Here is a 24007-nt window from a genome sequence, read left to right on the forward strand (position 1 = left end):
AAGGAACATTGCATTTCTCTTCGTCTCAACTCTGAACCCCAAGCTGACAAATTCCAAATACATAAGAATTTGGCACTAGGATGTATTTATGGGGATGGTCCATTTATCTTCACCTGATGTCCAGAAGTGGATCGCTTATCTCCAGCAATAGCTGTCATTGGCTGTACCGTTTTTTTCTTTTTTTTTTGGCCGCGCCATGCAGCATATGGGATCTTAGCTCTCCAACCAGGGGTCGAACTCGTACCCCTTCAGTGGAAGCACAGAGTCTTAACCACTGGACCACCAGGGAAGTCCTGGGCCGTACCATTTTGATACCTCCCTTCTTTTCCTTCATTCGCTTATTAGTTTAATTTTGCCTCGCAAAGTCTCTTGGACTCATTCTGTCTTTCCATTCCTTCTGCTTCCACTGTGTTTTCCTGATGGTTTCCTAACCAGAGGAACACCCCAGAGTGTCAGCAAGTTAATCTTGGTGGTCTGCAAGGTTTGATCATCTCTTAGACAATCCATCCTGAAGCCGGACCACAGAGTTGCCTTCTTTCTCTATTCTTCCACTACCAGGATCGAAAGACACCTGTCCCCTGCGCCATTCCCCAAAGTCCTGTGGAACAAGATAAAGCTGAGAGAGAGCCCTAGGTAAGAGAGTAGGATGAAATGGGGCAACACAGGGGAGGGTGTTGGGGACCAAAGGCACAACATGGACCACAGGGTGTTGAGAATGTGGAAGGAGAGAGAAAATACCAGGGGAAAGGCTTCCTGCCTATTAGTGGGATATCCCTGTGGAATGGATGTTATTCTTCCATTCAGAAGAATCTTGTTTAACTAGGTGTCCTCACAATTGGGTAAATCAAAACAGTGTTCATTTCAACACAAATGCAATCTTGTGAACACAATATTTTTGATGAAATACTTTAACCTTATCATGTGTCTTAAACATATTTTAAAGCAACTCTGTAATTCAAGATTTACCTCATTCAATTTAGAAAATATTCATCATATAGTTGGCAAAGCCATTCCACATTGTGCAGTCAATTAGGCAGATCAAAGTATTTGAATTCTTTTTGAGTTGTATGCCCCAAATTATATTTAATGATCATGTTAGAAAAAATGACTTCATATTTCAGTTTGAATGAACATAACAACATTCTCATGACAACTGTTTCATTTTTGGCAGATAGATAGATAGACAGACTGTAGCCTTTGTTGTTGCCATGAGTTTGTTACTTAGGTTGAGGGAGGAGGCTGTGGGGGCAGGGTGCCCTGAGCAGAAGACCTTGAAGAAGGAATCAGAGAAGGTGAGAGAATTAAGCAAGTAGACAGGAGTATTCCAGGCAGAGGGAAGAGCTGGAGGGAGACTCCAAGGCAGAAGGTCCTGCCCGTGTGTTTGAGGAGCGGCAAGGAGGACCTTGTGACTAGGATGGAATGAATAACAGGATAGAAGTCATAGATCGAGAGCAACAGGGGCCAGATTATCTAGCCTTGGAGCCACTTGAGGATTTTGGCTTTTACTCTGGGTGAGATGGGGAGACCTTGCCAGGTTTTTAGCAGATGAGTGATGCGATAGCACTAAGGTTATGAAAGGATTTCTCCAGTGCTGGGTTGAGAATGGACTGGAGGGAGACAAGGGTGGAATCAGAGGGACCCACTGGGAGGCTGTTGCTGTCATCCAGGCAGGAGGTGATGGTAGCCTGGACCAGGTTAGTAGCAGTGGAGTCGTCAGGTAGTGGATATGTTCTGAAGGTAGAACCAGCAAGATTTCCTGATGGATTAGTTGGGGGTTGAGTCCAAGATCAGAGTCAAGGGGAGTCCAGTGCTTGTATGCTGTGCTACTAGAAGGATGACCTTGCCCTCACTGAGATGGGGAAGGATGCAGGTGAAGCAAGATTGGAACATGTAAATTGGGGCATTAGAGTGAGCTGTGAGCTGAGAAATCTGCAGGATAGAAGGAAAAGTTAAAGTCCATGGGATAAGAAGGGAAGGAGGAAGAGGAGGGGATTAAAAAGACAGTGAGAGAAGCACAAAGAAGCATCTATGAGGTCGGTGACACTCCACAGTGCTGACGGTGGGAGGACACGTAGGCCCTTGTTAAAGCTCCCGGTACTATTACGTGCACTTCGGTGATTGTGTTAGTTTCCTAGGATTGCCATAACAAATTACCAGAAACTTGGTGGCTTAACCAACGGAAATTTGTTCTGACAGTTCAGAAGACTAGAAGTCCAAAGTCAAGGTGTCAGCAGTGCCATCCTCCTTCTGAAGGCTCTAAGATACTTCCTTGTCTCTCCCAGCTTCTGGTGTCTCCAGGTGTTCCTTGGTTGTGGCACCATAATTCCAACTTCTCCCTCCATCTCCACGGGGTCTTCACCCCGTCTCCCTCTGTTCACGGGAATTAGGGTCCGTCCTAATCCAAGATGATCTTATCTAGAGAGCCTTATGTTAATTACATCTGCAAAGATCCCTTCTCCCCCAGATAGTGTCACCTTCACAAGTTCATGGATTTAGGACCTGCACATATCCTAGTGGGGCCACTGTATGCAACTACAGTGATGCTCCCGCATCCCCTCCATCCCTCCCACCTGAACTTCCAAGCCTCTAAAAGTAGGAGGAACTTCAATAAAGTTGACTTTACTGCTTTAAGTTTTGTTTTACAAATGAAAAAGAGAGGTTGGTTTTCACACTGAGCTCAGAATGGTAGTGAGAAGCAGTGACTTACAAGAAGCAGAAGGAGCTGTGAGAAGGTAGATCCCTAGGATCTTGAAGAAATCTTAGTAAGGCTTTGACACCCCCAGGCTGTGGGATTGGGAATTTGAGCCAGTCTTACCTGGATCCCAGAGTTTAGGAAGTTCCTCCTGATATCTGGGTTATGAGGACATAAAATATGATCATATTATATATTCTACTTTATAATCTGCTCTCCTTGCTCAAAAAATATTGCAAAAGTTTTCTCAAGTCATTAAATATTCTCCAACAACATGATTTTTAACGGCTGCATAGCAGTACATCATATGAAAGTACTGTAATTTATACAACAAATCCTTTATGGTAAGCCATTTAGGATGTTTCTGTGTTTAACATATGAAAGATAACACTGAAATGAACAAATTTCTCTATAAATCATTGTGTACATCTTTGATTATTTTCAAATGGTCTCATTTTAAATAACCATGAACAATTTTGTGATAGCAATTTCTGCTCATTGTTTTCATCATGAACTAAAACTTTTCCTTCAGGCAAAAAAAAAAAAAAATGGAAAAGAAGTTCCTGGAACATCTGTCTTATGGTATAATTTACTTTTGGTATTCAGCTGTGCTCCCAAATTTTGAAATGCCTTCTTTCTAATAGATTCATCCTAGATTTAATCTCCCTTCTGCAGATACAGATGCCAGCACGTTTCTTTCTGTGGACCTTCAGCCTGGGAGCCATGGCTGCAGGAGAGAAGCCACGTCAAACTGTGCATTGGTTGCCTGCAGCTCCTATTTCTCAATTTGTAAGTCCCAAGAAGGGACGGAAACTGACAGAATTATACTGCTGGAGTTTTTGTTGAGGCTGAAAAGATTCCTGTGATAATGGCTGCCATGGAAAACGCTGATATGCCAGGCCGTTTACATAGATTATCTTTATAACCAATACGAGGTACAAATTATGATCCCACCATTGGTGAACAGCCTGCAGCTCAGAGAAGAGAGGGCAGTTCATACAGTCAAGTAAGTAGTAGAGTTGGATTTCTACCCAAGATTTATCTTACTCAGATCCACCATGTTGTATGTTAGAGGGACTCCCACGTTTTTGAATTTTGAACACTGGTAAGATTTCAGATCAAAATCTGGGAGACACGCAGTTTCGCCAACTTTTAGTTTTGTCAAGTAAGGGCATCAAAACAGAAACAACAACCAAACTGTGATATCCTATCACCACCATTTCATACACGAAAAGATAGTTTAATGCCAAAAAGAGAGGAAGGCTATACTCTCCAAAGATAATCCTTTAAACTAAATGAATTCAATCGTATGCAGACTCGATACACTGTCCGTACTGATGACCTTCATGTCGCCATGGATCAGTGAAAGGCGAGTGCTATCTCTAGACCCCATTCAAGAACTACTTTCAGAGGTTCTGTTGTCATCACTGCCTCGATGGATTGGTTTCTCTGCCTTGGCTGACCAACATGGAAGGGGACGCATGGCCTCCCTTCTGCTGCAGGAAGGAGCTGGCAAAGCACTCAGCCTAGTGAGAGTGGGGCATTCATGTCATCACCATCCCCCACTTTCAGGGGAGAATTCTTACACTCCAGTCCTTTCCAAGAGTGAGGAAAGGAAGTGGAGACCGGGGTGTAGACTAATTTCAAGACATTTAAAAGGGAGAATGAGAAGAGAGAGAGAGGGCTTCCCTGGTGGCGCAGTGGTTGAGAGTCTGCCTGCCGACGCAGGGGACGTGGGTTTGTGCCCCGGTCCGGGAAGATCCCACATGCCGCGGAACGGCTGGGCCCGTGAGCCATGGCCGCTGAGCCTGCGCGTCCGGAGCCTGTGCTCCACAACCGGAGAGGCCACAACAGTGAGAGGCCCACGTACTGCAAAAAAAAAAAAAAAAAAAAAAAAAAAAGAAGAGAGAGAGAAATATTTGGATACATGGGCAGAAATATTTGGGGGCTGATTCCTTAATGTATTCATAAGAAGTAGAGCTATGTGGATGGAGAACCCCTGTCAGTCTCCAAGTGGATAAATCAAAACAGAACTCATGGATCTTTAAAGCTGGCCCTTTACTAATATGGTTGTTCTGATATACAATGTACAGGAGGGAAGGACGATGGATCACGAGCCCAGCTTTCCACTCCTTTGCTCACACTGGGTCCCTCAAGGACTACGAGGGGTCTTGGCACTGAATGGACACTAGGTAAGTAATTGATGAACCATGAAATAAGCAAAAACCAGTTATTACGTCAATCTCTTACTGTTTAATTTTAGTAGCTCACTCCACCCCATCCACCCTCATTGCTTCATTATTGGATTTATGGTCGTAAGTGGCTAATAAAGGCAAAGTTGGCTTGTGGATGGTCTCCACGGTTGGAAATGTCAGCAAAAAGGTCACGAAAATGAAGGTCAGGATGGTCTCCTGACTCAGGAGTGAGGTCGGCGTTCCTGAAGTCAGCCGTTATTGAATGATCACCTTGAACCTGACATCGTACTAACCGCTTAACTGGCCGTGAGCTCACATGATCCTGCTAAGAACACAGTGAGGGAAATACTATTAATATTATCTCCAGTTTACAGACTGCAGAGACCACGGAGGTGCTTAGTGGCTGGGCTAGAGAGCTGTAATGGAACAAGGATGGAAGCCACATCAGCCTTGCACACACACAGCGCAGGCACACATACATACACTCACACACAGACACACCCCCACCCACACACATACACACTCCCACAAATACCCACACAAATGTGAACATACACATAATCTCACACCTACACAAATATGGACACACATACCCGCAGACACACATACACAGTCATATATATTCACAACTACACACATATAGTCATATAGACACACGCACACACACACACACACACACACATAAACACACGGCCCTGGTTATATAACAAATTCTGATGCTCATTGTATGACTCTAGTTGAATGTTATCCCCTCTCTGTTCCTCAGGTTCCTCACTGCAAGTTTAGATTAAATCAGAGATCATCTGGTCATGTGTCCAGGAGCCCTTGGGTCCTGTGGCGGTGCCTTGGGGCTGCCTCAGGGGTGAGAGAAAAGCCCGGCAGGACAGCTGCCCGTACCTCACCTCGGCTTCAACCAGGACAGCTAAACTTTCCTTTGTTTCACCCGTTGCTATTCCACTTAATTATTTCATTAGCACAAAAGTACTGGAAGCAAGCAGGGTAGAGTCCCGGGGAGAGGATCAGCCTGAGAAAATGCTCCAGGCCAGGCAGGGCCAAGGGGTTTCACTGAGCAGTGATGGTAAGCAATTAATGCTCGGGTAGTCCTCGTGCAGCCCCCTAGTGGCCATCTCCCACCCTGCAGCTTCCAGGGAAAGTCTGTCAGACAGGAGAGCCTTGTCCTACTGACGCCGCAGGAGATTGTGTGAAAGGGTATTGAACAGAAGTGCAGCCTGTCTCAACTCACCCTTATGCTGAGGACAAACACGGTGATCTTTCTGCCGTGTGAAGAGAAGGCTCTGGGCTCGGAGTCCCACGCAGCCGCCTGAAGGGAATCACTGGGGTCCAAGGGAACTGAATTGCTGGTAGGAGCCAGACCGGGACCTGGACCTGCTGGTGGCAGGAAATGCTTTATGAGAAATGTAACTCCCCCCCAAATCCTCAGGGATAATGTCGAGTTCTGTATGAGGCATTAGGACTCCAGCATTATGAGAGAGAAGGAAGGTCCCAGAAAGCCAAAGCCTTCAGAATATTCAGGTTTTATATCTATGTGTACCTAAAGCCAAAATTACCGTCAGGTTGGCAGAGGAATGTTTAAATCTTTTTTTTAAATCGAGATTACAAACCTACTTGGCAGGAGGAGGACTACCTTGTAATCCGTGCTTACACATACTTATTGAACTTAAAGGGTGTGTGTAGGTGATCCTGTGCGTGCGTTTGTACTTGGCTTTTCCATTTTGGTGCTTGTTGTTTATTACCCCTTGCTGTGGTCAGTGCTAAGAGTCAAGAAGGGGATGGGCCCCCAAACAAGAGCAGAGATAAAAGTATTGGGATTTCACATGCTGCTTCCTATCCACAGAATCCATAACTTGTTCCCTACGTCTCTTGAGCATGAAATTCTGTCGTCTTAAGAACAAGACTTTTCCATTCTTACACCTCACATTTTGGTTCCCAAGTGGCAATCCATTGCCTGCTGCCAGTTTGGTGACAAAGTTTTTCTTTCCTGGGGTGATACCTGAAAAAGGAGGACAACATAGAAAGTTTCTTATAAAGTTAAAATTAATCAGTATGAGACCACATTTTATTCTGAGACTGTGTCCATCTTTTCAGTTTTAAAATATCTTTTCTTGTGTAGACTGTCGGTAGTTGATTTCTTAATGCATTTTCATTTGGCAAAGCTAAATATTTGTGACTCCATGTGCATCTGTCTCATTTTGAAAATAGTTTACTGGTCTGTGAAGTGAAAAATTTGGGAACTACTGATCTAGGCAATTTTTTTTATTAAGTTGCAGTCCAATTATTTAGTTACAGTCCCAGGAAAATTAACAGCCAGAATCACAGCAAAGATTTTCTAAGAAAATTACACAGGAAGAGTTTTGCAGCCTACAAACTAAAAATATAAAATGTTACTACACTTAAAGATAGGATACCTTCCTCTGTGAAGCTGAGATCCAGATTTGGATTTTACCTACAAACAACCATGATGCAATGGGCATAGTCATAGATTAAAATTTTTTCTTCCAGTTTTATTGAGATTATAATTGACATATAGCACTATATAAGTTTAAGGTACACAGCATAATGATTTGACTTACAGAAAGAGAAAGACAAATACCATATGATATCACTTCTATGTGGAATCTAAAATATGACACAAATGAACCTATCTATGAAACAGAAACAGACTCATGGACATAGAGAACAGACTTGTGGTGAGGGGGCTGGGGGAGGGATGGAGTAGGAGGTTGGGGTGAGCAGATGTGAGCTTTTATATACAGAATGGATAAACAACAAGGTCCTACTGTACAGCACAGAGAACTATATTCAATATCCTATGATAAACCATACTGGAAAAGAATATAAAAAAAGAGTATACATATATATATATATATATAACTGAATCACTTTGCTGTACAGCAGAATTTAACACATTGTAAATCAACTATACTTCAATAAAAAATAATAAATTGACTTACATACCTCATGAAATGATTATCACAATAAGTTTAGTGACCATCCATCATCTTGTATAGATCAAAATTAAAGAAACAGAAAAGAATTTTTTGTGTGTGATGAGAACTATTAGGACTTAGTCTCTTAACAATCTTCACATATAACATACACAACAGTGTTAATTATATTTACTATGTTGTACTAGTACTTATTTATCTTGTAACTGGAAGTTTTTACCTTTTGACTGCCTTCATCTAATTTGCCCTCCCCTCCACAACCCACCTCTGGAAACCACAAATCTGATCTCTTTTTCTATGAGTTTTTTTGTTTTTGAAGTATAATTGGCCCATAACACTATGTTCGTTCCTGTTATACATAATGATTTGGTCTATCCATGTTCTTTTTTTAAATAAATTTATTTACTTATTTATTGGCTGCATTGGGTCTTCGTTGCTGCACGTGGGCTTCCTCTAGTTGCGGCGAGCGGGGTCTACTCTTTGTTGCGGTGCATAGGCTTCTCATTGCAGTGGCTTCTCTTGTTGCAGAGATGGGCTCTAGGTGTGCAGGCTTCAGTAGTTGTGGCACACGGGCTCAGTAGTTGTGACTCACAGGCTCTAGAGCGCAGGCTCAGTAGTTGTGGCACACAGGCTTAGTTGCTCTGCAGCATGTGGGATCTTCCCGGACCAGGGCTCGAACCCGTGTCCCCTGCATTGGCAGGCGGATTCTTAACCACTGCGCCACCAGGGAAGTCCCATGACAATGTTCTTCTTGACCAAGAAGGTGTTATAATTTATTTTCATTTGTTGGAATATATATATAATATAATGTGTAAAATTATATATTATCTCAAATACATAAAACTATATATTATATAATACTTGTTATATTTATATATAATATATAATAGATCACTATGTATGCATATATATGTACCATACATGTATATGTATATATAAATAAAATTCTGTACTATCTTCATAATTCCCTATAAATTTATTAAGATAAAAACTTACTTAGATATATTTATATCTGTTGCTTCATTTATGATTTATTATAATATACTGTATATAATATGTACCATTATAGTTATTATAAAATTAATAGTTTTATATTTATATATTACTATATATTTAAGTAAACTTTTTATTTTAGAATAGTTTTAGATTTATAGAAACATGTGAAGGTAGTATGGAGTTCTGTATACTCATACCCACTTTCCCCTACTGTCAACATCTTCTATTACTGTGGGCCATCTGTCCCAACTAATGAGCCAGTAGTAATACATTATTATTAACTAAAGTCCATACTTTTTACCTGATGTCCTTGTTGTGTTTCTGTTCCAGGATCCCATCTAAGACGCCACATTACATTTACTCATCATGTGTCCTTAGGCTCCTCTAAGCTGTGACCATTTCTTAGAAGTTCCTTGTTTTTGAGGACCTTGACAGCTTTGAAGATTGCTGGTCAGGTGTTTTGTAGAATGTCCTGCAATGATAATGGTGGCATTTTCATCACATGACTTATCACTGGTCATGTTGACCTTGATCACCTGGCTGAGATGGAGTTTGTCAAGTTTCTCCATGTCAGGTTCCTCTCTTTCTCAGTTTCCAGGCTGTGTGTTTTGGAAGGAAGTCACTATGTGCAGCCCACACTCAAGTGTGAGGTCTGTTTCACCTCCTTGAGTGGGTATATCTACATAAATTATTTGGGAATTTTCTGCATGGGAGATTTGTCTTTTCTCCATTTATTTACTTTTTCAATCATTTATCTATATCAGTATGGACTAATGGATATTTACTTACATTTATATTTTGGATAGTTTCTCCACATTATATTTTACAACAAAGTAATTTTAATGACAAGAAAACTACAAAGATTGGAATTTTACTTGATAGCAAACACAATGGAAGTAAATCATAGGGCACTACTGTCAAAAAAGCAAACGAGTCTTTGGACATATAAGTAAAGATATAACTTCAGGGATAGGGGAGGTGAAAATCTTGCTCTATTCTGTGCTGCTTGCACCGTACTGAAAGTATTGTACAGTTGTATTCGTATCTTCTGGGCTTAACCTTTCGGAGGAGAAGTAAATACTTGGGTTCCATTCTAAGAAAGGCCATGCTGCTAAGGATCCTTGAAACCCTATACAATAAATTGAGATCTGACCTATTTGGAATTAATGATTTAGACATCTTCACCATAGTTCAGTGACAGGAAAAAGACTCGATCCAACACCACCATCTGGTTGTCTTTTCCGCCTCCCAATGTGAAATAGAGAATAGATATATATTTGCACAATTACTGCTCAACACTTAAAATGTTAGTTATCATCCAAACGCTTGAAAATCATAACAAAACTTGTGCTACCAGCAAGACCACCTTGATGTCCGTGAGATGATCTGTTATGACGTGTACCACCACATCTATATCTTGACATTTGGGTCATGGTGACATCAACACATGGTCATTCTCTGCTTGGTGAATCACGTTGTCACCATGCTACATTCATCATAACAACATATTCTTCAATTATTGCAACAACATGATTTTTTAAATGTTTGAACTCTTAAAAATGTGGCTGCTTCAGGCACTAAGCACCAGATAAAACATTTTCTACCATATATAAGGGGCAATTGAGAGAACTGAGCACCATCCACCTGGAGAAGGTAAGACACGATAGTAGTCTCCAAATATCTGAACGAAACAGGGACTGAATTGGCCTGTGTGACTCCAAGTGGAAAAGGAAGGACAAGTGACATGATCAAGCTCAGTCTAGAGGAGATCTTTTTTTTTTAACATCTTTATTGGAGTATAATTGCTTTACAATGTTGTGTTAGTTTCTGCTTTATAACAAAGTGAATCAGCTATACATATACATATATCCCCATATCTCCTCCCTCATGCATCTCCCTACCACCATCCCTAACCCACCCCTCTAGATGGTCACAAAGCACCGAGCTGATCACCCTGTGCTATGCGGTTGCTTCCCACTAGCTATCTATTTTACATTTGGTAGTATATATAAGTCCACATCACTCTCTCACTTCGTCCCAGGTTACCCTTCCCCTTCACCCTGTCCTCAAGTCCATTCTTTACATCTGCATCTTTATTCCTGTCCTGCCCCTGGGTTCCTCAGAACCTTTTTTTTTTTTTAAGATTCCATATATATGTGTTAGCATACGGTATTTATTTTTCTCTTTCTGACTTACTTCACTCTGTATGGCAGACTCTAGGTCCATCCACCTTACTACAAATAACTCAATTTCGTTTCTTTTGGTGGCTGAGTAATATTCCATTGGCTATAGGTGCCACAGCTTCTTTATCCATTCATCTATCGATGGACACTTAGGTTGCTTCCATGGCCTGGCTATTGTAAACAGAGCTGCAATAAACATTGCTGTACATGACTCCTTTTGAATTATGGTTTTCTCAGGGTATATGTCCAGTAGTGGGACTGCTGGGTCATATGATAGTTCTATTTTTAGTCTTTTAAGGAACCTCCATACTGTTCTCCATAGTGGCTGTACCAATTTACATTCCCACCAACAGTGCAGGAGGGTTCCCTTTCCTCCACACCCGCTCCAGCATTTATTGTTTGTAGATTTTTGATGATGGCCATTCTGACTGGTGTGAGGTAATACCTCATTGTAGTTTTGATTTGCATTTCTCTAATGATTAGTGATGTTGAGCATCCTTTTGTGTGTTTGTTGGCAATCTGTATATGCTCTTTGGAGAAATGTCTATTTAGGTCTTCTGCCCATATTTGGATTGGGTTTTTGGTTTTTTTGATATTGAGCTGCACGAGCTGCTTGAAAATTTTGGAGATTAATCCTTTCCCAGTTGCTTCATTTGCAAATATTTTCTCCCATTCTGAGGGTTGGCTTTTCATCTTAGTTATGGTTTCCTTTGCTATGCAAAAGCTTTTAAGTTTCATTAGGTCACATTTGCTTACTTTTGTTTTTATTTCCATTTCTCTAGGAGGTGGGTCAAAAAGGATCTTACTGTGATTTATGTCATAGAGTGTTCTGCCTATGTTTTCCTCTAAGAGTTTTATAGTGTCTGGTCTTACATTTAGGTCTTTAATCCATTTTGAGTTTATTTTTGTGTATGGTGTTAAGGAGTGTTCTAATTTCATTCTTTTATATGTAGCTGTCCAGTTTTCCCAGCACCACTTATTGAAGAGGCTGTCTTTTCTCCACTGTATATTCTTGCCTCCTTTATCAAAAATAAGGTGACCATATATGCGTGGGTTTATCTCTGGGCTTTCTATCCTGTTCTATTGATCTATGTTTCTGTTTTTGTACCAGTACCATACTGTCTTGATTACTGTAGCATTGTAGTATAGTCAAGTCAGGGAGCCTGATTCCTCCAGCTCCGTTTTTCGTTCTCAAGATTGCTTTGGCTATTCGGGGTCTTTTGTATTTCCATACAAATTTTGAAATTTTTTGTTCTAGTTCTGTGAAAAATGCCACTGGTATTTTGATAGGGATTGCATTGAACCTGTAGATTGTTTTGGGTAGTACAGTCATTTTCACAATGTTGATTCTTCCAATCCAAGAACGTGGTATATGTCTCCATCTGTTGGTATCATCTTTAATTTCTTTCATCAGTTTCTCATAGTTTTCTGCATACAGGGCTTTTGTCTCTTTAGGTAGGTTTATTCTTAGGTATTTTATTCCTTTTGTTGCAGTGATAAATGGGAGTGTTTCCTTAATTTCTCTTTCAGATTTTTCATCATTAGTGTATAGGAATGCAAGAGATTTCTGTGCATTAACTTTGTATCCTGCTACTTTACCAAATTCATTGATTAGCTCTAGTAGTTTTCTGGTGGCATCTTTAGAATTCTCTATGTCTAGTATCATGTCATCTGCAAACAGTGACAGCTTTACTTCTTCTTTTCCAAATGGATTCCTTTTATTTCTTTTTCTTCTCTGATTGCTATGGCTAAAACTTCCAAAACTATGTTGAATAATAGTGGTGAGAGTGGACAACCTTGTCTTGTTTCTGATCTTAGAGGAAATGGTTTCAGTTTTTCACCAATGAGAACAATGTTGGCTGTGGGGTTGTCATATATGGCCTTTATTATGTTGAGGAAAGTTCCCTCTATGCCTACTTTCTGCAGGGTTTTTATCATAAATTGGTGTTGAATTTTGTCAAAAGCTTTCTTGGCATCTATTGAGACGATCATATGTTTTTTCTCCTTCAGCTGGTTGATATGGTTTATCACATTGATTGACTTGCGTATATTGAAGAATCCTTGCATTCCTGGGATAAACCTCACTTGATCATGGTGGATGATCCTTTTAATGTGCTATTGGATTTTGTTTGCTAGTATTTTGTTGAGGATTTTTGCATCTATGCTTATCAGTGATATTGGCCTGTAGTTTTCTTTCTTTGTGACATCTTTGTCTGGTTTTGGTATCAGGGTGATGGTGGCCTCGTAGAATGAGTTTGGGAGTGTTCCTCCCTCTGCTATATTTTGGAAGAGTTTGAGAAGGATAGGTGTTAGCTCTTCTCTAAATGTTTTATAGAATTCGCCTGTGAAGCCATCTGGTCCTGGGCTTTTGTTTGTTGGAAGATTTTTAATCACAGTCTCAATGTCAGTGCTTGTGATTTGTCTGTTTATATTTTCTATTTCTTCCTGGTTCAGTCTTGGAAGGTTGTACTTTTCTAAGAATTTGTCCATTTCTTCCAGGTTGTCCATTTTATTGGTATATAGTTACCTGTAGTAATCTCTCATGATCCTTTGTATTTCTGTAGTGTCAGTTGTTACTTCTCAAGAGGAGATCTTTCTAATACTCCAAGCTGTCCTGAACTGGAAAGTCACCTTTAAAGGCTTTGCAGTGCCTGTTACGAGAGACGTACTGGCAGTAGACAAAATGACCACTTGGTGGGGATGTTACAGAGAGAATCCCTTTTTTAGATGGGACGTTACTTCTTCAAATTTCCGTTTCAACTCAAGAGCCATAGATTCGAAGAAAGTATACATTCCAGGATTCCCAGCATTCCCCCCGCCCGCCCCCCCCGCCTCCCCCCCCCCCCACCGCCTCCCCGGGTTGAGAAATCCTCCATTTTGGGTAAGATAGTTGTCTTCAGAAGGCGCCTTCAAAAAGGCACCTCCACTGGCAGAAGGAAGCAACACATTGACTCATTTGGCATCATTAATAAGAATGAGTTGATCCAATTGGCTCCTTCCCCCTGTAAAACTAAGTGCAAGTTTGCCAGAAATGGAACATTGGCCAAGCAAGGATGATCTCAAGGAAAGCTAAAGACAGAATGATGGGGATGAAAAGGAGACCCAATTCAACTCAATCAGATGGAAGTAAGTCAGAAAAAGAAAGACAAATACCATATGATATCACTTATACGTGGAATCTAAAATATGACACAAATGAACATATTTATGAAACTGACTTACGGACATAGAGAACAAACTTGTGGTTGACAAGGGGGAGAGGGTTAGGGGAGGGATGGAGTGGGAAGCTAGGGTTAGCAGATGTAAGCTATTATATATAGAATGGATAAACAATAGGTCCTACTGTAGAGCACAGAGTACTGTATTCAATAACCTATGATAAACCATAACGGAAAATAATATTTAAAAAAGAATGTATATGTATGTATGTATAACTAAATCACTTTGCTGAACAGCAGAAATTAACACAGCATTGTAAATCAACTATATTCAATGAAAAGATAAATTAAAAAAATAAAGCTCATATTCTTAATGTAGCATACCACCTTCCCCGTCAGAAGGCAAGGAGAATTCTTACCTAGACTTCTACATCACGGCAGGGTTTGCCTTCTCCGTGGGAGCCCCAGGACTGAGCAGCTAGGAAGCCACGTAGGCCGCCACCAGGAGATTTGCTTCATCCTTGGTGGGCGTGCACCATCAGGAAACCCACATGGGTGTTTGGCCCCAGCCCCAGCATGGGAGCCACTGACAAAGTGCTGAGGCACCCAGCAAAGAGCCGTAACTATCCCGCATCCAGTTAAGTCATGGGTGTGGGTCTGGACCCACTACTGTCACTTAAGTAACTTATCCTCTTCCAGCCTCAGTTTTCCTCTCTGTAAAATGTGCATAATAACATCCACCTTGAAATATTTCGTGGTTCAAATGAGGCTAAAGTGAAGAAGGGCGAGTACATAATGTACAAACTGTCTTTTGCCTTTTTCCTAAGGCAGGCCGTAGAGTGGTTAGAGCATAAAGCTCTGAAACAAGGCTGCTTGTTTCCACTTCTGTGTGATCTTGGGCAAGTCTCTTAACCTCTCTGTGCCTCAGGGTGCTCACCCATAACATTACTACAGTAATAGAACTTACTTCATAGAGACATAGTGTTCAAAGAGACTGAGCGTATTGACTGTTGAGTGCCAGTGCCTGGAGCAGAGCCTGGCAGAGAATAGGGTCTCAGCTGAACATGGCCCCTGGCGCAAATAAGTACCAATAGGTACTGACCATTATTTATATTGTTATTATTGTGTTATCTCTCCCTGGCCTATCTTTCCTCTGGTGAGACCAAAGCACTTCTCATCTGCCAAGAATCTCTTCCTCTACTTCTCTATTCTCTTTCCATCTGACCCTTCAGTCTGACTCTAGTGGGGGATGGCAGGAGTCCTGCTGATGTGGGCAAAATCAGTGATGCACACACACGCACCCTTGAGTCAGGAAAAGGGCTCCACAGATGGACCCACCACAGTCTCCTAAAGCAGAAGAGACTTCCTGCGAGCTAGAGGTTTTGTTATTCACTGTTCAGACAGATTGAATTCTGTCAATTATTACCCAACTGGTTATCTCTCCAGGGGTCATTAAAAAAAATGCGTGTGTTTGTTGTGGGTGAGTATGCATCTGTGTTGTGTGTGAAGTGGGCGTGCGGGGAACAGTCAAATAGGAAGTGCTCCAGTATTTACATTAAACTGCAGACTGGTTTAAATTACCCACCAGGAAATATGTGGCCGTATGAGTATGCTTAATTCATGCTCATTCAAGGTGTTCCGGGGCTGTTTTCTCCCCCTACCTTCTTGCCTCTCCGTTCAAATAACCCAGGCTGCCTGCAGCCTGTCTTTGCCCATTTGACTCAACAGGCCCTGAGCACGGAAAGGAGAAGAGAGTCTCTGAGAATGGGCACTTTCTTCTCTGAGCCAGGATGGCTTTGCCTGACTGTCACCGCAGTGCTGGGAGGAACAATTTTTTGCAAACTCAAGAAGAACCAAGGGCAGGTGGGGAGAAAGGTGGTCTGCCTGGCGGGCCTCTGGGGAGGGGCTTGCCTGCTCAGCCTGTCCCTCTTCTGGGGCTTGATCCTCTTCTCCCTGTCATGTTTCCTCGTATATACTTACTTTTCTGGCCAAGAGTTGTTGCCTGCGGATCAAAAGGCGGTGCTGATCACAGGTAAGCGGACGGCACTGCGATTCCCCCTCAGGGTGGGAACTGACACTTGCTTTGCCTTAGGGGGACTCTTTCGGATTAGTTTTAAAAAGAAAATACTTGGCATGGAGTAAATGAAAGCACATCCCCACTGTCTTTCACTACACTGTTTCGGTTTGCTTTCTTTAGGAGGTGCACTTGAGGGGCTGATGGTGAGAGGGACTGGGAAAGGGACGTGCACCTAAGCCACGAGTTTGTTAATTTCCCAGCATATATAAGAGTAAGCAAACGCCGTTTGTTTGTTTCATTGTAGCCAGGATTGTCGCCTCAGTTTTTTGAAGCTTAAACCAAATTTCGTTCTGAGATGAATGTTCAGCTGCGTTCTAGACTTGGCCTCTTATTCCCTAGGTGCGCAAAAAAGCTGTCAAATTTAGGTTATCCTTGTACTTTGCTTCGTTTTTTAAAGATCGAAGAGACTTACCTGGGCTGGAAATTTTGCGGTTTTCCCCCACTGCTGTCAAGAACCTTGTGTCTCATCTGAACCTTTGTCTTCAGATCTGTCATTGGACCACGAATATTTACTAATTGGATCAAGCCGGCAGCATGTCCAGGAGGCGGCTGCTTGTTGGCTGAGCTGCCAGCTTTTTCCTTCTTTTGTGTTTCTTTTTCCGTTGCAAGTGTGAGGCCAGATTAAATTCCTGGGTGTTGTAAAACTGGTTTGTTTGGTTGTGAAGTTTGATTTTGGACAGGGCTTTAATTAGGATCACCACAGTGTTATCCTGACCTAGAAAGCCCAGCCAAGGTGAGGATACCAGCTGCAGAATCATTTGCCGGGAGGTCATCACCCCACCCCACCCCACCCCGCCCCCCACCCCCAGGCTGTGACCTGCGGGAGTGAAGGCAAACGGAGTGTGAACAGAAGCAAATCAGGCAGGTTGCCCAGTTCAATGAGAAATGGACTAGAAAGTGACTTGTCTATCTTGCCTTTGACTTTAACTCAATAGTGAAATTCTTTCTTAAAATGAGACACAAGTTGGCCCTTGCTGGAGTTGTGAAGCGCTGCAGAAATAAAGCTTCTGCGATGAAAAAAAAATAACCAAAACAGTTCAAAGGTAGAAAATTCAGCTGATCCGTGGGATGCTTATCTCTGTGAATGTCTGGTATCACCTGGAATCATGCACCCAGAAGACTGGCTGTGTTTTCCGCTCTTCCACTTGAATTCTCTGGGGCTGGCTGGGTGAAAAGCTATAATAGCAGTATAAATTTTTCTGTTCTGTGTGTAGTAGCAAGTACCCATGGTCTTCAGGGTAATTCTAGGTCAAATTTATTTTTTGTACTTTTCCACTTGTAGGAAAGAAGACAGAACAATTAAGCATGTTAAAAAAAATAATAGCAATGCTGTGGTTGACACTAATGGAACATGATCTCCTGGAGGTCCAAATATTCCTGGGAAATCAATTTCAGGGAGCAGCGTTTCTAAGGCTCATAGATAAGAATACTAAAGCTTAGGATAAACAGAGGCAAACTTCAAGGTAACCGAGAAAATAGGAATTATCTCTGGCTTGTTTGTCTTGTCAATGTTCTTTATCCTCTGCTTTTGAAGATGTAGGCATGCAGAAACGCACCAAATACACACCCAGTTCAGTTAGTTCACATCACCCATTGAAATGTCCTGACTTGTGTTCAGTGTCATGGAAAATGACTGATTCAATTAGGCAATTTGAGCCCAATGACTAATCCCTCAATGAAATGCTTAACAATTAGAAAGCTTAGAATTAAGAAAGGAAAGACGTACATTAAGGCTAACTGAAATGTGCCTCTCAGGTTCTTTGTCATTTTCATGAAGAATGTCATAGATTCCACATAATTCTAGAGACCCTTTCAAGACCTTTGTACTAAGTAGGGAAATTTTAAATGACTTCATTTAGTTAGACCAAAACTCATTAAAAAATAAGTCATCGTGACTTGGAATAACCTTTGTTTCAGGTTGGCTTATGTTACAAATTGGTACACATTTTAGTGTCGGGGAATACAGAGAGAAATGTCTCAGTATACATCAAAACCATAAATATTATTCCTTTATCTGATAATTCAAGATTTGGACATTTCTCTTAAAGAAATAATCTGAAATGTAAAAAAAGGGTAGATGCAAACCAAAATGGCACATTCACAAAGTTGTTCAACACAACCTCATTTAAAATTGTGAAATATCAAAAGCAATAAAAATGGTGACAACATTGTAAAATTAGAAAGAAAACCATAAATGTCATTAAAAATGAAAAAAAAAAAAAAAAAAACCCGAAATGGTGACAAATTACGGTATATCCTCTGGATGTAACAATAGGCAACAATTAAAAATGACAACCACAGGACTGTGTTATAACATGGAAACTGAACTAAGAGAAAACACTCTGGGGATCTAGGTGTTTGGAAAAGACTGCCTCTATGTCACATGAAGAGGAAAAAGCACTGGAAGGAAACAGTCTGTGAATGGTTGGATCAGAGTACCTGGATTTGTTTTTCCCTTAGAATTACTCTAATATAGTTATATTACTTATATAACAAAAATATTTAACAAAGAGATTATGTTAAGAGGGTGAAGTCCATCTTAGTGCCTAGTTAATTATGGACCCAGGTGTAAGACAATGACAAGAACGATTTCAAAAAAATCTTTTTCTTTGAGTCCCCTACTTCACTTTGCTAAGATAAAGGTCTTTTGTCTCCAAGACATATATTTATAGCAAGAAGAAGAAATAAGCAAGCACTGGGCATTTGAATACACATTTGTCCTCAGTTCCTGAAGCCACAGCAGCCATTCAATATTTTAAATAACTCTAAGATTAGTGAAGAGCAGGTCCACAAGATTGCAATAGCATCTCAAGCACAATACAGTGAAAAGAATGTTGAAGTCTGACAGGCTTGGCTTTGAATCTTGCATTTGCTTTGCCTTAGGGTAGGTTCTCCAGGGGCAGGGCTTGAGATGAAGATTTGTGTGAAAGGGATTTATTAGGAAGTTCTCCAAGGAACAGAGGTCCCAGAGTAAGGAAGATGGACAGGGAAGGGGAGGAGGCCAAGCCCTGATTCAGCATCAAGAGAAGCCTGCTGAGGGTCCCATGTTGGCTTAATCCCCCGGGGCAGATCAGGAGGCACTGGTGGGTCACAGGTGAGAGCCATCCCCATTGTGGGCCAGGGAGCTGTACTCCTTATACCCTCACACCTCAATCATTAGTTAAGGGCTGTCACCCTCATCCTCTTTGGTGGTAGGAGGGGAGGCTTAAACTCCAAGCACTTTTGGCTCTCCATGCTCACTGGCTAAAAGGACCCCAGCATCCTGGGCAGCGCTTGGACAAAGTCTCAGGTGGTTGGGAGTGAAGGTGGTAAGGATTAGAGCACCAAAAAATGGTCAAGGGATCTGGGGCAGCATGACATCTGCTACATACCTCTTACTAGAAGTGTGATCCCTGAAAATATCCAGTTTTAGGCTTTTGAACTTCTGTTTTCTCCTCTGTAAACTGGAAATGATACACACCACACACACACACACACACACACACACACACACACACACACACTGTCTCATAGATGGAGTTAGTAGATGAGAGAGGGAGAGGAAGGGAGGAAGATAGGAGATTCTGTGTGTTGACCAGGTGGGGTTGGGGTTAGGGAGAATAAGAAGAGAACAAAATGAAAAAAGAACAGCTGACAAAGAAATAGAAAGAAGAAACATCCATTTATTCATTCAGCTATTGATTGAGTCCTTGGTATGTGGCATGTATTGTCCAGAAGCAGTGGAGGAAGAAAGTTAAAGACCATGCAGTTGTTATGTTGTTAGGTGATGGGATCTGAGTTCCCTGTTGTCCTTAACCTTGGACCCACATCCCCTGGGGGTTCCTTCCTCTTCTTCCGAGGTTGTGCATTGTCATTCTCAGCCTACCCTTTGAATTTCGTAGAAGTTCACAAGTTCACAAGTAACTTTGATTTTCTACCCTCAGGGCTTTCATCCTGGTCCCTCCAGTGTTTCTTGCCCATCTCGAAAGTTAACTACTGATTTGGCGTCTGCTGTGTGCAAGGCAGACACCTGGAGGCTTTCCTAGTCTCCTGGGACAGATACGGCCGCAGCTCACTATAGCCATGAGGTGGGGTACAGAGGGTGCCTTCAGGAGGGTTCCCAGAGTGCCATGGGTCCCAGTGTTGGGTGCAGGAGGGGCCTCATTAGGAACTGAAAAGTAGCTTTCTACAGAGAAAATGAGGTCTTCCAGGCTAACTGGTTAATCAGGTATGACACACATCCAGCCCTCATTAAAATGTGTTGAGTTGGAGAATTTTAATTGGAATTTTCAAAATTGGGTACAATGGAAGAGAGATCAGGGAGGGGGAGAAAGATATGTTTGATGTGGAAGTCTTTATCTTATGCTCCAAACAAAGTGCCTAGGTCGATGGTGACCCCCTTCTAGGACTTATTAGGTAGTCTAATTAAGGTTCTAAAATGGAATACTGTTGGCATCAGCTTGGGGTTTGGGCTCCTTTGACTTTAGTGGTAGACTATTGTAATGGATAAACATTGACAGTGGACTAGGGACTAAAGCAAATAACATCTCTGCACTCAGAGCTTTACATGCCTTTTATATTTGATTCCCATAACCCTAATAACTAACATGAATGCGGAAACGGTGTCCAAAGTCCCTGAACTACTAAGCAGCAGACATGGGACTAAACCCAGATCAGACCCATTTGCCATCCAAAGCCTTTTTCTTAACCACAGTTATTAACAGTGTTATAGCTACAGTTACTAGTAGCCTATAAAGGTTTCCAGGATATAAAATGTGTCCATTCATCGGCAAGTAAGCGTTGAACATCTTTTATGTGCACAAGGCTCTGCTTGATACAGAACTTGGCAATTGATTGGATGCAAGATATGCCCATGAGAGCAGATAAAATGAAGGCACCATGGATGGGGATACCTTTGAAAAGGGTGATAACTGAGAGATGACATGTGGTGAATTTGACTTCGGGTTTGAGTTTGAGGGCAGTGAGGGGGCAGTGCAGGTAAAGAGTCATTGGCAGTTGGAAATACAGACCTAGACCTTGGTTAGGTTTGGAGAAGGAGGATGGAGAAACACAAGCAATATAGTGATGGTTAATACTACAAAGGAAGAGGTCATTGGTATATATTGTATGAATCAATACTGTCCTCAGTGAGTCTATAATTCAGTCGGTCTGTCAGATTTTTTTTTTTTTATGAGCACATATCCTCTTTTATCATTCAGTTTGAGCTTAACCTTAGCCCTCTACAGAGAGGCATAAAAAAGGTATTGCTAACTTGGGTAATTTCGTAAAGGTTTGAACGGTGACTTTATTAGGCATTTTAGATGGCATGTTTAGGTTGGTGGATACTCTCATGGAATGAAGTCCCCCAAATGTATCGTAAGCTGTTTGATGGCAGGGACCAGATCTTTTTTTATAACCAAGTCCCTCCTCAGTCTCTGAGCACGTTAGATCCAATACAATGTTAATGAGTGAGTGAGCCCTGAGTGAACGAACCAAGCTGGTGAAATGTCCTCCCCTTTTCGTGGTCATTGGTTAGACACAATGGGTTTGTGCCAATCTGCCCACCTGCTTAGGTACTTATCTCTGCCAGTTCTTTTCGCTGGGGTCACCTGTGTAGAAAGGGCAGAGTGACATGGCCGAACTCTGAAGGCCCCATTGTTCTGCAGTGAATTCATTGTTGGCTTGCTCTGGACAGGGCTTTGTGATGACTTGGTTCTAAGCATCTCACCCAGGATGTGGCACGAACAGACTATCCTCTGGTCACACCCCCAGCCCCTCCCACCAGGCTGCTGAAGCTGCTCTCCCAAGGGTCACTGGTGCCCTCCTAGTTCCCAGAGCTTGGTTTCTACTCCAGCACTGCTGAACATATTTTCCTTCTTGACACGGCCTCCTTTGCCTGCTGGGATACTACATTTCCATGCTTCTCCCCCACGTCTCCATCCTTTGACCCCTCCGGGTCCTTCTTCCTACCCCTCCCACTAGGTGGCCTCTACGGCTCTGTCCTTAGCCCTCTTCAGAAGGGTTCATGGTACAAACAAGTTCTTATCTCTGAAAGTGATCAAAGATTATCCTTGCTTACCCCCTCATGGCCAAAGCTGCCTTTTCCATTTGTTTATGTCAGTCTGAGAACCTTGATTACCCCACAGATTTTGGCATCCCCTATTTATGCTCCTAAAGATGAACCCTTCCCAGATGCTATTCCTTTGCTTATACCTTCCAGCATTGGGGTTCAATGCTGAGCCTCAGAGTTGGGGATTACACTAGATCGTAGGGTGTCAATATGTACCTGCTAGGACATGGTGTGGGCAAAGGTTCTGAAGCAAGACCGGAGATGTCAGGTTAATGGGTAGATGGTTCAGATAGTTCCATTTTGCTGAAACAAATGGAGATAAACAGACACCTGGGGATGACACACGTCAGTAAATCCAGGGGCCAAAGAGGACAAGATGGGGGCAAGGTAAGCAGGGAGCATGAGGAAGTCTTGGGCAGAGACAGAGTGGAATGGAGAAACATGTCTGTCTTGGATGATACAGGGACCCCTGGGTCTGTCCCATTCACCACTGTCACAAAGTGGCATCTCCTCTTTAACATGGAATTCACTGCATGCAGCACCCTGTGTTCCCTGACCCCCACCCCTTTGCCCACTAGTCTGCATCATGAGATCCTTCCTCTGTGCTCAGAACTGTCATCTCCCATGGGTTTCATGCCATAAACAGGACATTGAAAAGATACATATACTGCCCGCCAGGCAGGGTCTGGTCACATGCAAGGGGTCTACCTTGGCCTGACTCATTTGTAACAAGCCCGTTGTGATACTGGGTGGAAAAAGTAATGAGGAGGAAAGAACATCTCATCTGCCACTTTGGCATTTACACAAGCTACGGATAAACCTCATCTCCACCATGAAAAAGTACTGAAAAACAATTCTAAAATTCAAAAACAGAAGCCATTAGGAGCCTTGAATGCCCTTTGTGTGCAGAGGACTCAAGGTCCAGGAACTGGGCCAGATGAATTTTAATTTGAAACAGTCAGTGGCCAGCATGGTCTTAGGTTGAATAGAACCCAAATTCCACTTTTATGGATCAAAGACTTTGATAGGGCAGTTGAAACACTGGAAAGGGATCTGGATTTCATTGAATTCTATTTTCTAAAGACTCACATCTACCGAGGTCCTGTGGCCTGTAGAGTCAAACCAAACCTGGGCATCATTAAGGAGAGGAATAGAAACAAAACCAAAACCATGTTCCTCTCTTGAAACAACACATGTGCATCTAAGTGCAGGTCTGGTCACTGTCATTCAGGGTGGGCAGTAGGTTGCAGTGGTTAACACCAGACACTTAGGACAATGACAGATATGGCTACCAGCTCCTGCCTTGCCACTTACTAGCTTTCTGACCTAGGGCAAATTAATTAACCTGTCTGAACCTTAGTTTCCTTATCTGTAAAATGGAGATAATCATAGTAGTGATCTCACTGGGATTGTTGCCAGTATGGAAAGAAATAACACCCATAAAGGGCTATGTGTAGATGGTAACTCTCATTCTTAGCCAAACAGGGCAGCATGAGGGTGGTGACCACATAGTCAAAGGATGAGGTTGCTGAAAGAGTCCTCCAACTCTGGAAAGAGAAGAATGAGCATGATTGCAATAGGCTCTGGAATATGAGATGGAGGGAATCACCTCCTTAGGATCCTCCCACCCAATACCAACACCTTTTCCCACTTAAAGTTTGAGAGAAGATTCTAGAAGCCACAGAAACTGG

The 24007-nt window shown here is 42.1% G+C and overlaps 1 protein-coding gene across 1 annotated transcript in view; it reads left to right on the forward strand.

Annotated features, from left to right (window-relative positions):
- The first annotated feature begins 15810 nt into the window (after window positions 1–15810).
- The window catches only part of HSD17B2 (hydroxysteroid 17-beta dehydrogenase 2), a 62140-nt gene continuing 53943 nt past the window's right edge, over window positions 15811–24007 (forward strand). The window contains exon 1 of the mRNA XM_067718366.1: window positions 15811–16222. Coding sequence (XP_067574467.1) covers window positions 15811–16222 — 412 coding nt within the window. The remainder of the gene's footprint in view (window positions 16223–24007) is intronic.

This window comes from Pseudorca crassidens, chromosome 20, assembly GCF_039906515.1.
Source record: "Pseudorca crassidens isolate mPseCra1 chromosome 20, mPseCra1.hap1, whole genome shotgun sequence".
NCBI lineage: Eukaryota > Metazoa > Chordata > Mammalia > Artiodactyla > Delphinidae > Pseudorca > Pseudorca crassidens.